General features: G+C 36.1%; 1 protein-coding gene across 2 annotated transcripts; it reads left to right on the forward strand.

Moving 5' to 3' along the window:
- Positions 1-1,469: 1,469 nt before the first annotated feature.
- LOC147524555 (protein RGF1 INDUCIBLE TRANSCRIPTION FACTOR 1-like) lies at positions 1,470-3,138 on the forward strand. Of its 2 annotated transcripts, none has more exons than XM_086603748.1 (4): positions 1,470-1,801; positions 1,893-2,099; positions 2,197-2,412; positions 2,513-3,138. In XM_086603748.1, exons 1-4 carry the CDS (start codon positions 1,799-1,801, stop codon positions 2,750-2,752), a joined length of 666 nt encoding a protein of 221 aa, XP_086459874.1. In that variant the 5' UTR covers positions 1,470-1,798; the 3' UTR covers positions 2,753-3,138. The 2 variants fall into 2 exon arrangements, with proteins under 2 accessions (XP_086459874.1, XP_086459869.1); XM_086603743.1 differs by having other exon boundaries at positions 1,603-1,801; positions 1,893-2,108.
- Positions 3,139-12,575: the final 9,437 nt, after the last annotated feature.

Genomic DNA, 12,575 nt, shown 5'->3' on the forward strand with positions numbered 1-12,575 from the left:
ATCTAAATTGAGACGAAGTTTTCTAGAATTTTAAACGGAAATCTATTTTTTCGAGCTATCATAATTTTGACAATTTTGAAATCTTGAACTGTGTCTACGAATTTCATCTCAATACGGCAATCTATTCACCTTCACAACAACAATAAGTAAATTAATTTCAAAATATCAATATTTATCAGGAAATAAAAAAAAAAAAAAAAGGATCCTACAATTGACACCCCTCAAATTGTGTTGGGCAGACCCTTGTCCAATTTGGGTCTGTACTTATGTTGGGCACTACACAAACTCTCGTACACCTTCCACCCAATTCACCAAGAACCGAGAAACAGGTTCCAACCAATTTTAGCCTTCATGTCTTTCTTTTTTTTTCGACCACTTTCTAACCGCATTCACCAAATTATCACCGAATTTTGTATTGATATTTGTATAAAATTTCAAACATTTGTAGAATTTTTGAGTAAAATTTGAAATTAAAATAGCTATTGAGACCAATTTACATGAAACTTTGGTACGAAATTTGGTAACCCTAAACTAGTTGTTGATTCACAATTACACAAAATAAAATGAAAAATAACAAATTTAAATTTAAAACTAAACATTATTTGAAATTTACAAATGTTTGATTATAATAATTCTTATTTATCTTGTTTATGTAAACCCTAATTTTGGGTTTTAAATGTAGAGAGAGAAGGGCTATAAGAAGTTGCAAACATGTTAACTTGATATATTTGAGGGTGGCCAACATAAAACATGTTTTTTAGGTCAACCACAAATATGTATATATAGGGGAATGATCAATATACCATGGTCTATACTATGACCCACGATTTCACCTACAAGACGAACTAGAATATAATTTTTTGTGTGGATATGTCTAACAAACCATGAAAATCACCTCCACAAAATTTTAGCTCATTTGATGATGTTTAATAATGTCAAAAGATGATTGCAAACTTGAAAAATTTGGGCCGTTAAAAAAAATTTAAAGTTCTCAACAATTTTTAAATAGATTAGAGATTTCTAAATAAGCCGAATTTTTGTAAAAAATATATTCAAAGTTAGGAGATTATATCCACAAAATATTAACTTTTAACTCATTTTGTAAATAAACATGATATAAACCATGGTATAAAAATCCATAGTAAACGGATCTCTCCATATATATATATATTGTCTATCCAACACGAAATGGAAGGTGCCCGTAAGAAAAAATAAAATAAAATAAAGATGCCCTTAATTGTTTAGTTAAAAAACAGTATATCGTTAAAGTAACACGTGCACCACATAAACAAGATTACTAGTGAAAAAAATTAAAGAATTACTCACACCAAGATAATCATGGATTAGTTTAATAGTCATATTCGTAAATCTGATTGATATATTTATAAAAGTCAGCTATGTTCCTAAAACTTGGTCGACCTAATTTTCTTAAACAAAACTAAAATTATTGAATCCCAAAAAAACAAATTAATTATTAAAAAAAAAAAATGAATGAGGTGGGTTCCTTGTAATGAACGTATCTTGTGGGATTAGGTTCGGAAGTAGGTTCGGTTGAGGAGACTTCGAGCAGATAAGAACGACCCGACCCATCTACTCCATTCCATTCAGACCAACACAACAGAACACAGACCCCATCATCCACTCCATTCCACTACAAGTACAAGAGCCCACACCTCATCTCCCTCTTCATACCTCTTTTCCTTCCTCAATCTAGTATACTCCACAATCTCTCAAGCTGGCGATCGATAATCAAGAATCCATTGTTAGAGAAATCAAGCTGCACAAGAATAGAAGAATCATGGTATTTTTTTCATTCTTTATTTTGGTACATTTTTTTTTGTCAGGAAAACTAGTTTGTTCTCTTTTGCTGATGTTGTCCCTATTTGTTATAGGGAGCTGGTGGTCCAGAAGAAGAAGAGCATGATGATATGAGGTGGCCACCATGGTTACTTCCTTTACTGAAAACTCCATTCTTTGTTCAATGCAAGTATCACACTGATTCTCACAAGAGTGAATGCAATATGTATTGCTTGGATTGTATGAATGGTGCTCTTTGTTCACTCTGTCTTGCTTATCACAAAGACCATAGAGCTATTCAGGTTTTTAAAGTAGCACCTTTTTTTTCCCGTGTTTTTTTTCACTAAAATGAAATCTTGTTTCAGTTGTTAATAATGTGTTGTTGATGAAATTTTGCAGATAAGGAGGTCATCATATCATGATGTGATTAGGGTTAATGAGATTCAGAAAGTGCTGGATATAACTCATGTCCAGACGTATGTTATCAATAGTGCAAGAGTTGTTTTCTTGAATGAAAGGCCTCAACCTAGGCCTGGTAAAGGTGTCACCAATACTTGTCAAGTTTGTGAACGTAGTCTTCTTGATTCTTTCAAGTTCTGTTCTCTTGGCTGCAAGGTAACATCTTAAATCTTTTAAGTCTTTTAAGTCATTAAGATTTGTGTCAATGGAAAAAAAAAGACTAAATTTTGACTAACTGTTGTATTTGGAATTTCAGATTGTGGGTACTTCTAAGAATGGCAAAATAAAGAAGATGAAAAGATCAAGAATGAGTGGTTCAGATTCTGAGGAATCATACACTCACAGCAGCAATAGCCATGGATATGAATTGAAGAACAACCTACAAAGCTTCACTCCTTCAACGCCTCCTCCAACTGTGGTAAATTACAGAACAGCCAAAAGAAGAAAGGGAATTCCACATAGGTCCCCAATGGGAGGACTTCTTTTAGAATACTGAAATATACTCTATTTACCATCGTACGCCTTACTGTCAGTCTAATATGACAATGCCCTCCCTTCTCCACTCGTATTTACATTTCAGTCCTTCCTTCTACACTCGAGCTGTTCACGAGGCCGGTGTTTGGAATTTCAAAGCTCTGCCCCAGTGTATATAGAGGGCGTAGAAAAGAAGCAAAGTTAGGTTTTCAAGCTTACTTGAGACTAATATACATCTTTTGATAGTGTTAAATGTAAATACATGTATACATAGTGTATGTACTGGTATTGGTTGAGTAGAGAGTACATTAGCAGAAAACAACAATGTAATAAAGTATGTCTATATACGTGGAAGCAATAAAAGATCCATCTGTAGGGTAAATCTGCAGTGATTATATATTTTCCTAATTTGGTTAATGTTTTGTACTACTTTTCGCATCTAGTTAGAGTTTGGAGCATCCACTTTTTCTTTCTTTCTAGCCAAGTTGCAGGAAAGTTGAGAACAAACTACCGTTGATCAGACTGTACACGTGTAGGAATTGGAATTAGTCTAGAAGGTGGGTGTAGCCGCCATAAACGACGACTTTATGGCGTTTTACTCGTGGGTATGTGAAACAAGTCGTGGCATGATATGAGATGATTGAGGACGGCAAGTGTTGGGCCCACACTGTAGTTGCATTTTTTAGCAGTTCTGACTATATTGAGTGGTTCAAGACGTCCGCGCCGTCTGGGTCACTTTAGACGGTTATGTAAAACATTAAGTGGAACTGTGGAACCAAAACAAAAATGTTTCTTTTGCAAATTTTTTTTTAATGACAAATGAAAGACTGAGCCACTGTGGGTGGTCGGTCGGTCAAACGGAGAAAGGTCAGAAGTCAAAAGCAGATTACTATCCAAATCTGGGAAAATATTGAGACATGAACCTCGGTCCTCGGTAAGGGACTAGCCCACAGGTGTAGCTAACGATAATAATGGGTGTGCTCCTGCCAGGCGGGCCTCCATCACATTAGTGATATGTGGATATGTATATTTAATGAAAATTAGAGTGAATATTGGCCTAAACTCATTTTTATTTAGAAAAGGGTAGATACAGACTCAACTAGGGAGGAGGTATTTGAAGAAGTTTTTTATTTTATTTTCTTGAAAAACTTCGTTACTCTATTAAAAGATAAGGGGAGGACACACGGTCAGTTCACTTAAGGATTGTTGTTTAGCGCAGATGGATAATCCATTGGCTTTTCTATTACATATTTCAGGACAATATCTAGAAATAAAAAAAGCAAAAGAAACTCTCATAATTCTACTATTATCCACCGCTGGTCTCCATTGCCAGTTGGAAGAAGCTTCACTATCCTCCAAAATGTTGTGTAGAGATGTAGAGTCTCCATCTAGGATCATACAATTGTAGCTTTTTGTATCTCATAGTTTGCAGCCAATTCCACCGCCAGCAACTTTACATGTCCTTTGGATAGAGCCTTATGTGCTTGAGAATTACCTCCTCGGCTCCTCCTCGCAACCGCAGCACATACAACATTAGTCATGACTTTGTTGTAAACAGAAGTATAGTTAATCTTAATCCACCCAGGAAGAGGTTTAATCCATTCCTCCTCCGACTAGGTATAGCTAAACAGCTGTCAACAGAGGACTGTTGGCTAACAAGCCAATCGCCCCAACTACTTGCAGCTTGCTCTTACAACAACAGTACTCTATATTATCTCAAATACATGAACCGTACTCGTTGGGGACCAATTTTCTGTCATTTCTATCGATTAATGGAGGCTGCAAAGAAATTAAATGGGCCCAAGACACTCTTGCACTAACATTCTTCTAAGTTTTAACAGAGCTGTTACAAACCGTTGGTGCCTCCAACTTTCTTCAAACGAAATAGTTAACCTATGACAAAAATATACTTTGTTCACCCATAAAAAGGCAGTTTGCTCTTCATCCGGAAGGTACCTTTGTAATCGATTGTACCTAAAGAAGCCATAGCAAAAGAAGAAAATCTAATGTTGAGTAGTTGCGTGGACCAAGCTTAACTTGTCAATCCATGGGAGTCGACAGTACCTAGTTTTAACATGTGGAGAGGCAACTTTTTGGGTGACAGATACTTTTATATCTTTTGCATTTTCATTCAGTCGATACACAAGTTAATGCAAATGCCAAATATATGATATTGACATATATTATTGACTAATTATCGAAAAAAAAGACATATTATTCACCAGTACCACCGGTTCTTTGGAGTCGAACAATACATCCTTGTCAACTTTACGGATTGGTGGTCGTGGCAGTGAGAGCTGGTACAGAAACAAAAGGGGCAGCTCTAGAAGTGGGGGATGAATATAGATCAATGGATGTCACTAATTCTATTTTAAAGGTTAATGTAGTACTCATCACTTTCTTCTCGTCCAGTCACCCTTAAGTTTTGTATTATTATTTCAAAATGTGCTCCATCATTCATATATGCTTTTCTGATACCCATCTATTTGCTTTTGCTACGCACAATTGCACGAACAACAACTCCTCCAAGTAGGTGCAGAATGTATGTACCTTTCGAATCGATAAATAAAACTAATTTCTTATCAAAAAGAAAGGAAAACAAACAGAAACCCAAAAAAAACCTCATCCAAAGCCAATGAAATCCCATGAAAATTTAGTTGCTTCATGATTTGTGCAGGTCCCACACTACCATGAATTGGCTAAGCTCTGACGTCGTTTACTTACTGGGGCTTATCTGATAAAGCCAGTCTCTTTCATGGCCACCATGACTGATGACACCTTACATATACCTTAACGAACCTCTCTACTCATCTAGTCATCTCTCCCAATTGTTTCCCCCACCATGTCATTCAGTCATTGTACCACTTCTAGTCTATATTGATTTAATTTAATATTTTATATTCAATGCTACAGTTCTGTGACTTTCTTTTTCTATCTTTATTTCCTTTCGGGTAGTCACACCTTGACACCTATAGGTTAGTTTTTAGTGTCTCTTTCTAGTGCTTTAGTTTTTTAAAGATCGATCCTCTGTCTCACTGCAATACCAACTGTGCAAGACAAGGTCCTTCTGGACAAAGGCGACAAGGAGTGGTGGTGTTCAAGACCATCATATCTGTTTGTTAAAAGAGTTGAACATCTAGAGCTAACCTACTATTTGACCAAAAAGAATAGCAAACGTACGAAAGGATTACTCCCTGATGTATTCTATGCTCTTAGGATTACACCCTGTTCTACCTTCATTTTGCAATACGATCTTTAAGCAAAAATATCAAGCACATGAACAACAATCTTATTTCCTTAAATTGCATATATAGACCTCCCGATCTCACTAGCCCATTCATCCTTGTCATAGTTTAGTATTGAGAGTTGAGATTTGAGACAGTAAGTAAAACACAGTTCATATTTCCTGCTTCAAAAACTGTTTTACAACCACTTAACCACGGGTAACTATTGCTGGGTATAATGAACTCCGCCATCATCTCCAGGGGAGCTTTCTTGCCCTGTTGTAAATGTCTTCATATCTTCCTGTCAACTCATGACAAAGAGTCACCAATGTACCAGCTCTTTCCCTCTTGATCACTTCATCCACTCCACCTATTAACCCTCTGTTCGCAAACAGTACAAGAACATTTCTATTCCCGAAAACTCCATCAATTCCTTATAGCCTGAATCCAGAATGTTTTGCTCATACATTTAAATTTGATTCGATTGTAAAATTTTGAGGACCAGTCAGAATCTTTAGTGGCAATACTGCTCCCACCAGTAGTTGTGTAAACAATAACATAATTTGCACCTCCAGAGGACACAGGGACACATCTATTTTTTCTGTGTGATCCCGAATTTCTTGCTTTACTAGTTCCTAGTATTGAAGCATCATAAAACTTATCATGTTCTTTATGCCCGTTTGGCAACCATTGTAAATAGAAATAATTATGTTTTTGAAATCAATTCTAACATGAAAGAAATGATACCAAAGTACAGAACAACCATATACAAATCAATTATTGATCTTGTGAACAAATAAAAAATGGAAAGAGAAATTACCAAAAACCAAAAAGAATTAAAATATGATAACTGATTTCGAGCGGAAAGATCCATTATTTTTGTTTCTCATTCTTTAAACTTATTTTTTTTTGTTTATGTTTTAATAGATTATCTCATTTTGAGAATGTAATAATAAAAGAAATTTTACCAAACAACATTTTTTATCCAAAATCAATTATGAAACTCATAATACATTATTTACCATAAATGGATTATCACAATTGTTGCCAAACGATCTTACACAAAATTAGAGAATAGATAGTTTTATTCAGAAAATTTTCATAGTTAGTGAGAAATACCTTTCATCTAAGGCAGGAGAGCAAATTCCTATGGAATCACCTATCATCTCACTTTGTAAAACGGAATCGTATTGGGTGGCTTCTGATGTGGTACTTAAATACAATAGATAATAGTAGGATTTCACATTTTCACAAACATTATATACTCAACATTTAGCCATATACTCAACATGCTCAACATTATTTTGCAGCTACAAGAAAGCGCAGAATCACCTTAGGAAGGATCATTCTAAGATTGTTAAGGAAATCATGACGAGAAAGTAGGACTACTACCTATACTTTTTTAGCTTCGAATGTAGCATGGTCAGTGTGCTATCTTAAGTATGTTAGGGTTAAAGCTTGTAGTTATGGTTGTCTTTGTGTACCTCCTTTTAATGACCTAACTATTAGAGAGGATTCGTAAGGTTTAACTTTTTGCAATATAACATGTGGGGGTCTGCCTTTACCCCAGCTTATTTGGAAAAAAAAACATTTAGCCACAACCAGCTTGAGCATCTAACCATTAATTACTATCTGAAAGAAAAAACTCATAACAAGTAATCGTACATCAATTGCAAGGTGGACTTCCAAGAATGCCAATGAAGAGGATGGTCCACTAGTTTTTGTGGAATCACCTTTCGAGATGCTTGCACTTGAAGATTCAGTAGACAAAGATAAACAGAGTTGGATGCCATAGAAGTAGCTTTTCTCAATAAGAACGTTCACCATAGTGCTCATGGAAGATCTTCTTTTGGCCTTCTCTTGAGTACAACATTATGCAATCTCTCTCTATATATATTATAGCTCTCCCCTCATCAATTGAGGGAGAGTTTTGAGAGTGTCCACGTGGGCAAAACTAATTACGATAAAATAGGGAGAGCTAATTAATTGAAATCAGGAGCCAAAAAATTGATCTACTCTTTTTGTGCCGGTCTTTCTCCACTAACGAAAAGAGGTAAACCCCAACAAAAACCCCAAACTCTCTCACAAAGTCAAAAAAAAAAAAAAAAAACCGGAAAATTGTCGAACTCAATAGACAATCAATTCCCCACCCGACTAATAACATATTACGAGAAAAGATGGCAATTCACATATTCCTTCTCTTTTCTCTAGAAATTGATTTCTATCTCTTCTCAATCCTTAATGTTTAATAGATTTTGAAAGGCAAAGGGTTTTGCTTTAGTGTAGTTGAATCCATACAATTTCTCCAGTCGATGAATGATCTCAAATTAATTGTTACTTTTTCTTCTTCGATATGTGTTTTTAGGACCTGCGTTTGGATAGTGGATTTTTGGTGTTGTATATGGAAGGAGAGAAGAGAAACAAGGAAACACTGAAAAGACAGAAGAGTTTGTCTTTGCAGGTGCACAAGAAGGTCATGTATCGGATAAAGAAAGAGAAGAAGAGTCTGCGAAAACTAAGAAGAGTCAATCAAAATTAAAACGAAAATCCAAGGTCCTCTTTCTTCTCCGCTAACTCATTCAAAACCCCAAAACCTCTTACTTCTCCTCTCACTCATTCACACGCTGAGTCGTTGTTAGACCAATTAATAATGAATTGAAGACGGCCTCCTGGATTGGTCCTTTGATCACATAGTTGTAAGATACAAGGTCTGGTTTCAATTTAGCTTTCTATAGCCCCTTGAGGATCTCTTCTGCTTTCCAACAATCTCCGCCACGTGCATACATGTGAACCCGTATGCTAAGACTGCTAGGAGGATGGCACTTCTTGCCGAGGTGGAGTGTGTTAAGGCTAAGAAGGAGAAGCTTGACAAGAAAAGGAAGGTTATATCCAAGGTATATCACATCTCAGTATTCATTTTAAATATTAAATGTCATGTGTACTAATTTTAAATTGTATATTACACTGTGTGAGTGCTTGGCATGTTTGTTTGGTTTTATAATCTTTTTTCCATTTTATTTTTGATCAAATCACTATCTTAATATGAAGGCACCATTTATGGAGATATTGAAATGTCTTACAGCTAGGTACTCATGCTGATTCATAGCAATATATTGAGAGCTGGCAACGAACAGATGGTTTCTCAACTTTAGAGTTGAGGAAGTGCAGAATACGATACCAACTTATTGAAGTGGTCTGCGTATAGGAGAGAATAAAGCAAACAGTCGAGGTAGGTATGGTCTTTTTTCTCATTTGTCTAAGAAACTTATTAAGGTGTGGTTTTGACTTCTGTTGGATAGTTGGAGTGTTTTGAAGTTTTGTTGTTTTAGGAAATCCATCGTGGATAGAAATTAAAACGTATATTGAAAAATGACATGAAACGAAAAATAAATGATGGACCTCGGTGCTCCAAAGATTTACCTTTATTAGCCGTAGATACCCAAAAAATGTCTTGCATAACTCTTTGAAATGTTAAAAAATAAATTGCATGTATATTCATTACTCATATTGAGAAGGTATTAAGTTGAACATTGATCTAATAAGGATCAACTTTTTATGACAATTGGGATTTTTTTTGGATAAATCCCCTTTACGCGGTTTTTTGTTTCTCTTTTTGGGAAATGGACAACTTAAGCAGTCGTCACACTGTGATCGACATTTTTTTTAGATGCTTCTAACTTGCACTTGGTCTCTTACACTTCAACCAATTTTTTTGATAACTTGGTAACTCTAATTTTGGACTGGTTAAAAACTCAGATTGACTATATAGACCTGTGGCATCTATTGATATCTTCATGTTTTCACTGGTTAAACTAAATTTATAACTTCCTGTGGATTCATCCTGCGACGTGCATGTGAATTTTTATACTGTTTCGGTCTAATCATCCAAATTGACATCCTTAATTTCATATTCCTACGAACCCGTTATATGAGATTGCTACGAACCCGTTTGTAGCAAATTATTTTTTACTCTATAATGTATTGCAGTGTCACGGTGTTACCCCCATGATGATTGTGTTGAAACATACAAAAAGAAGAATTACAATCGATTGTATAGATTCAAATAGATCATATTGGGCAGACTCAGCCATTACAAATTATATAGTCAAAGAGTTGTAATGAAACATAGGATAAAATGTCATACATATTTGTTTTTTATTTGAAATATGTTTGATGCCAACAGCAGGACGTCGATAAAATTTTCTTTATTTTTTACTTTCACAAATTATTCATTAGGATGTTTGTCCTCTGATGCATATGTCATCAGATAAGAGTTGTGTATATCTGAGCATTTGGCTTCAGACCACCTGCAACCATTTCCTTTAGAACTTCATTAGCTCATGAGAAATCCCCGCCACGACATAGTCCATAAATTATTATACTGTAAGTCACCATTGTGCACCTTACTTTCTTCCTCTTCATCTCATCAAGAAGCTGGAAGTCCTTATCCATACTATTCTCTCGACAGTTCCCTTTGACCAATGAGGATGAATCATTAAACGGTGTAGGAACTTTTACCTACACAAAGTAGAAATCTGGGATTAGTTTGGGTGTACCTATGATTGCTCGGCTCACCCCAGTCATCCCATCCTTGAAGAAGTACAACACTAGACATGAAACTCATAATAAACACCACCCTAGAATAAGGACCTTCCTAAGATGGTAGTCCCTATGCCAGTGATCCTACAACCCAAGAAGGTAAAGCCCGTGGTCTGTGCTTCCGAGACCGTGTTGTGCTTTGTGATTGCACTTGGTCCTCTTACAAGGCAATGCACATGGCATTTTGCAGCAGGAATTAACACAAACAGAAACAACGTTAGTTTTGTGTCTCTAACCTAGCTTTACACCTCCGAAAGCTGATTCAACTTCATTTGCTTGAGATTTTTTCAAGAGAAGCTTCAGATTTGGAAATACATATTCGTTAGAGCTTTGAAATAATCTCGAATAGATATTAATTAGAACAACGAAGAAGTGGACAAATGAAGTAAGGTAGAATCTTTGTTGTCGAAAAATCGGATGCAAGATTAACAAAGTTACTCACCACCATGAGGTGTAGAACTTGAATATCTTTGGGAAGTACTTGAAAGAACTTGAGCCTTGAAAACCGTGCATCCCTCATATCCTATAATAAATCATTTCAGATAAAAGAATAATAGAAGAATATGCATAACATTCATACTTTCGAATTGAAAATAAAAAATAATCTAAAATAGTTATGCTCACATAAAAAGAAGCACTATGCCTCGGTCCGCTATCTCGAAGTCGTGAGAAAATTTTCTCCAAACGGATCTTTCTATACGTTCTCTTGCCTCCATAGCACCCTTCTCGCATCATCACGCTCCGAGCCTCTGCGGTTGCTATCTTGATGCGCTCGCCTCGAGTGCGGATTCGTAGAAGCCTTCTCACCTAATGAATTCTCTTGAGCCTCTGCACATGCTTTCTCTAATCTTTCACGAGCCTCCTCGCCATTGCTCTTTGACGAAGCTTCAGTAGCTCTCTCCATAGCAGCCCTTTTCGCCCTTTCATGAGCCTCAATATCGCCCTCTCTCGTGAGCTTAGCGAGTTGCCCTTTCAACAGCCATTCTATCTTTTCTCTTCCCCCTCGTATATCCTCTTCTAATTTTCTCAAACGGTCTTTTTCCCCGCTCTCTTTCTTTTACCTTCTTCCTTTTTTCTCTTTCTTCCTTTCCAGCCAGTTCCATTAAGTTTCGTCTCTTTCCTTTCTATGTCTTGGTGCGCCTTTTTTGATTTGATTGTTTTATATTCCTCACCAATCGGCTGAATTACTTTTCGATTCATACCATTCTCAACACACGGCCCTCCCCGGAAGCTTCTTTGATGCTTTTCTTTCTCTCCTTACAATCCGAGCAACCGAAGTTTTTCGTTGAACACCTCTTATCTTTCTCTTTTGTAACTGTCTCTTCAAGTGTTCTTTTTTCTTCTCGTGCCATCTAACTTGGGATTTGGTACAGCCATCTTATTATTCTCACAATCATCATATTCGGGGAATCCTCGGCTTAAGCATGCTCCCTTTAATCGCTCATTTGCATCCCGTTTCTCGTGGACGAGTTCAACTACTTTCAAAACATTCCTGTTCTCTCTGTGTTCAGAGGCATGTTGAGAAAAGTGTGTAGCTTAGGCTGAACATGAAGTCGGCATTAGAAAGTTAAGAGAGATCAAGGCTTAATTGCTTATGAAACGTGCTTATAAATTATTGAATAATGATGATGACTTTGTTTAATTCATAAAGGTCAAGTATGCCTAGAGATAGTCAATTCCATGAGGTATTTATATGTGAAATCATGTGAAACTATGATTAGAGCTATACAAATTTAGATTTTCATGGAAAAACTTAAATTTGTTCTTGAGAGATGGTTGAATCCTCTACATAAGACAAAGGGAAGGAAATCTTAACATAGCAAGTGGTTTATTCTACATTTGTTTGTGTGCAATAGGAGCATAATTCTTAACTAAAAATGTCGTGTCTCCGGAGTGTCCTTGCCGTGTCTCAGTCGTACCCGTGCAACATAGGAGCATATGCTTAGTGGATTTTGGTTATAGGAGTTTTAATGTATTGGGCTCTTTCTTATTGTCAAAAGTTTATTGCAAATTCTAAGGTAT

The sequence above is a fragment of the Coptis chinensis genome, chromosome 1, assembly GCF_015680905.1.
Source record: "Coptis chinensis isolate HL-2020 chromosome 1, ASM1568090v1, whole genome shotgun sequence".
Classification (NCBI taxonomy): domain Eukaryota; kingdom Viridiplantae; phylum Streptophyta; class Magnoliopsida; order Ranunculales; family Ranunculaceae; genus Coptis; species Coptis chinensis.

Excerpts from the sequence above, each read along its gene's own strand:
- LOC147524555 (XM_086603743.1), top strand. Across the intron at positions 2,109-2,196 it reads GAGCTATTCAGGTTTTTAAA|ATAAGGAGGTCATCATATCA; the intron begins GTAGCACCTTTT and ends GAAATTTTGCAG. Across the intron at positions 2,413-2,512 it reads TCTGTTCTCTTGGCTGCAAG|ATTGTGGGTACTTCTAAGAA; the intron begins GTAACATCTTAA and ends TTGGAATTTCAG.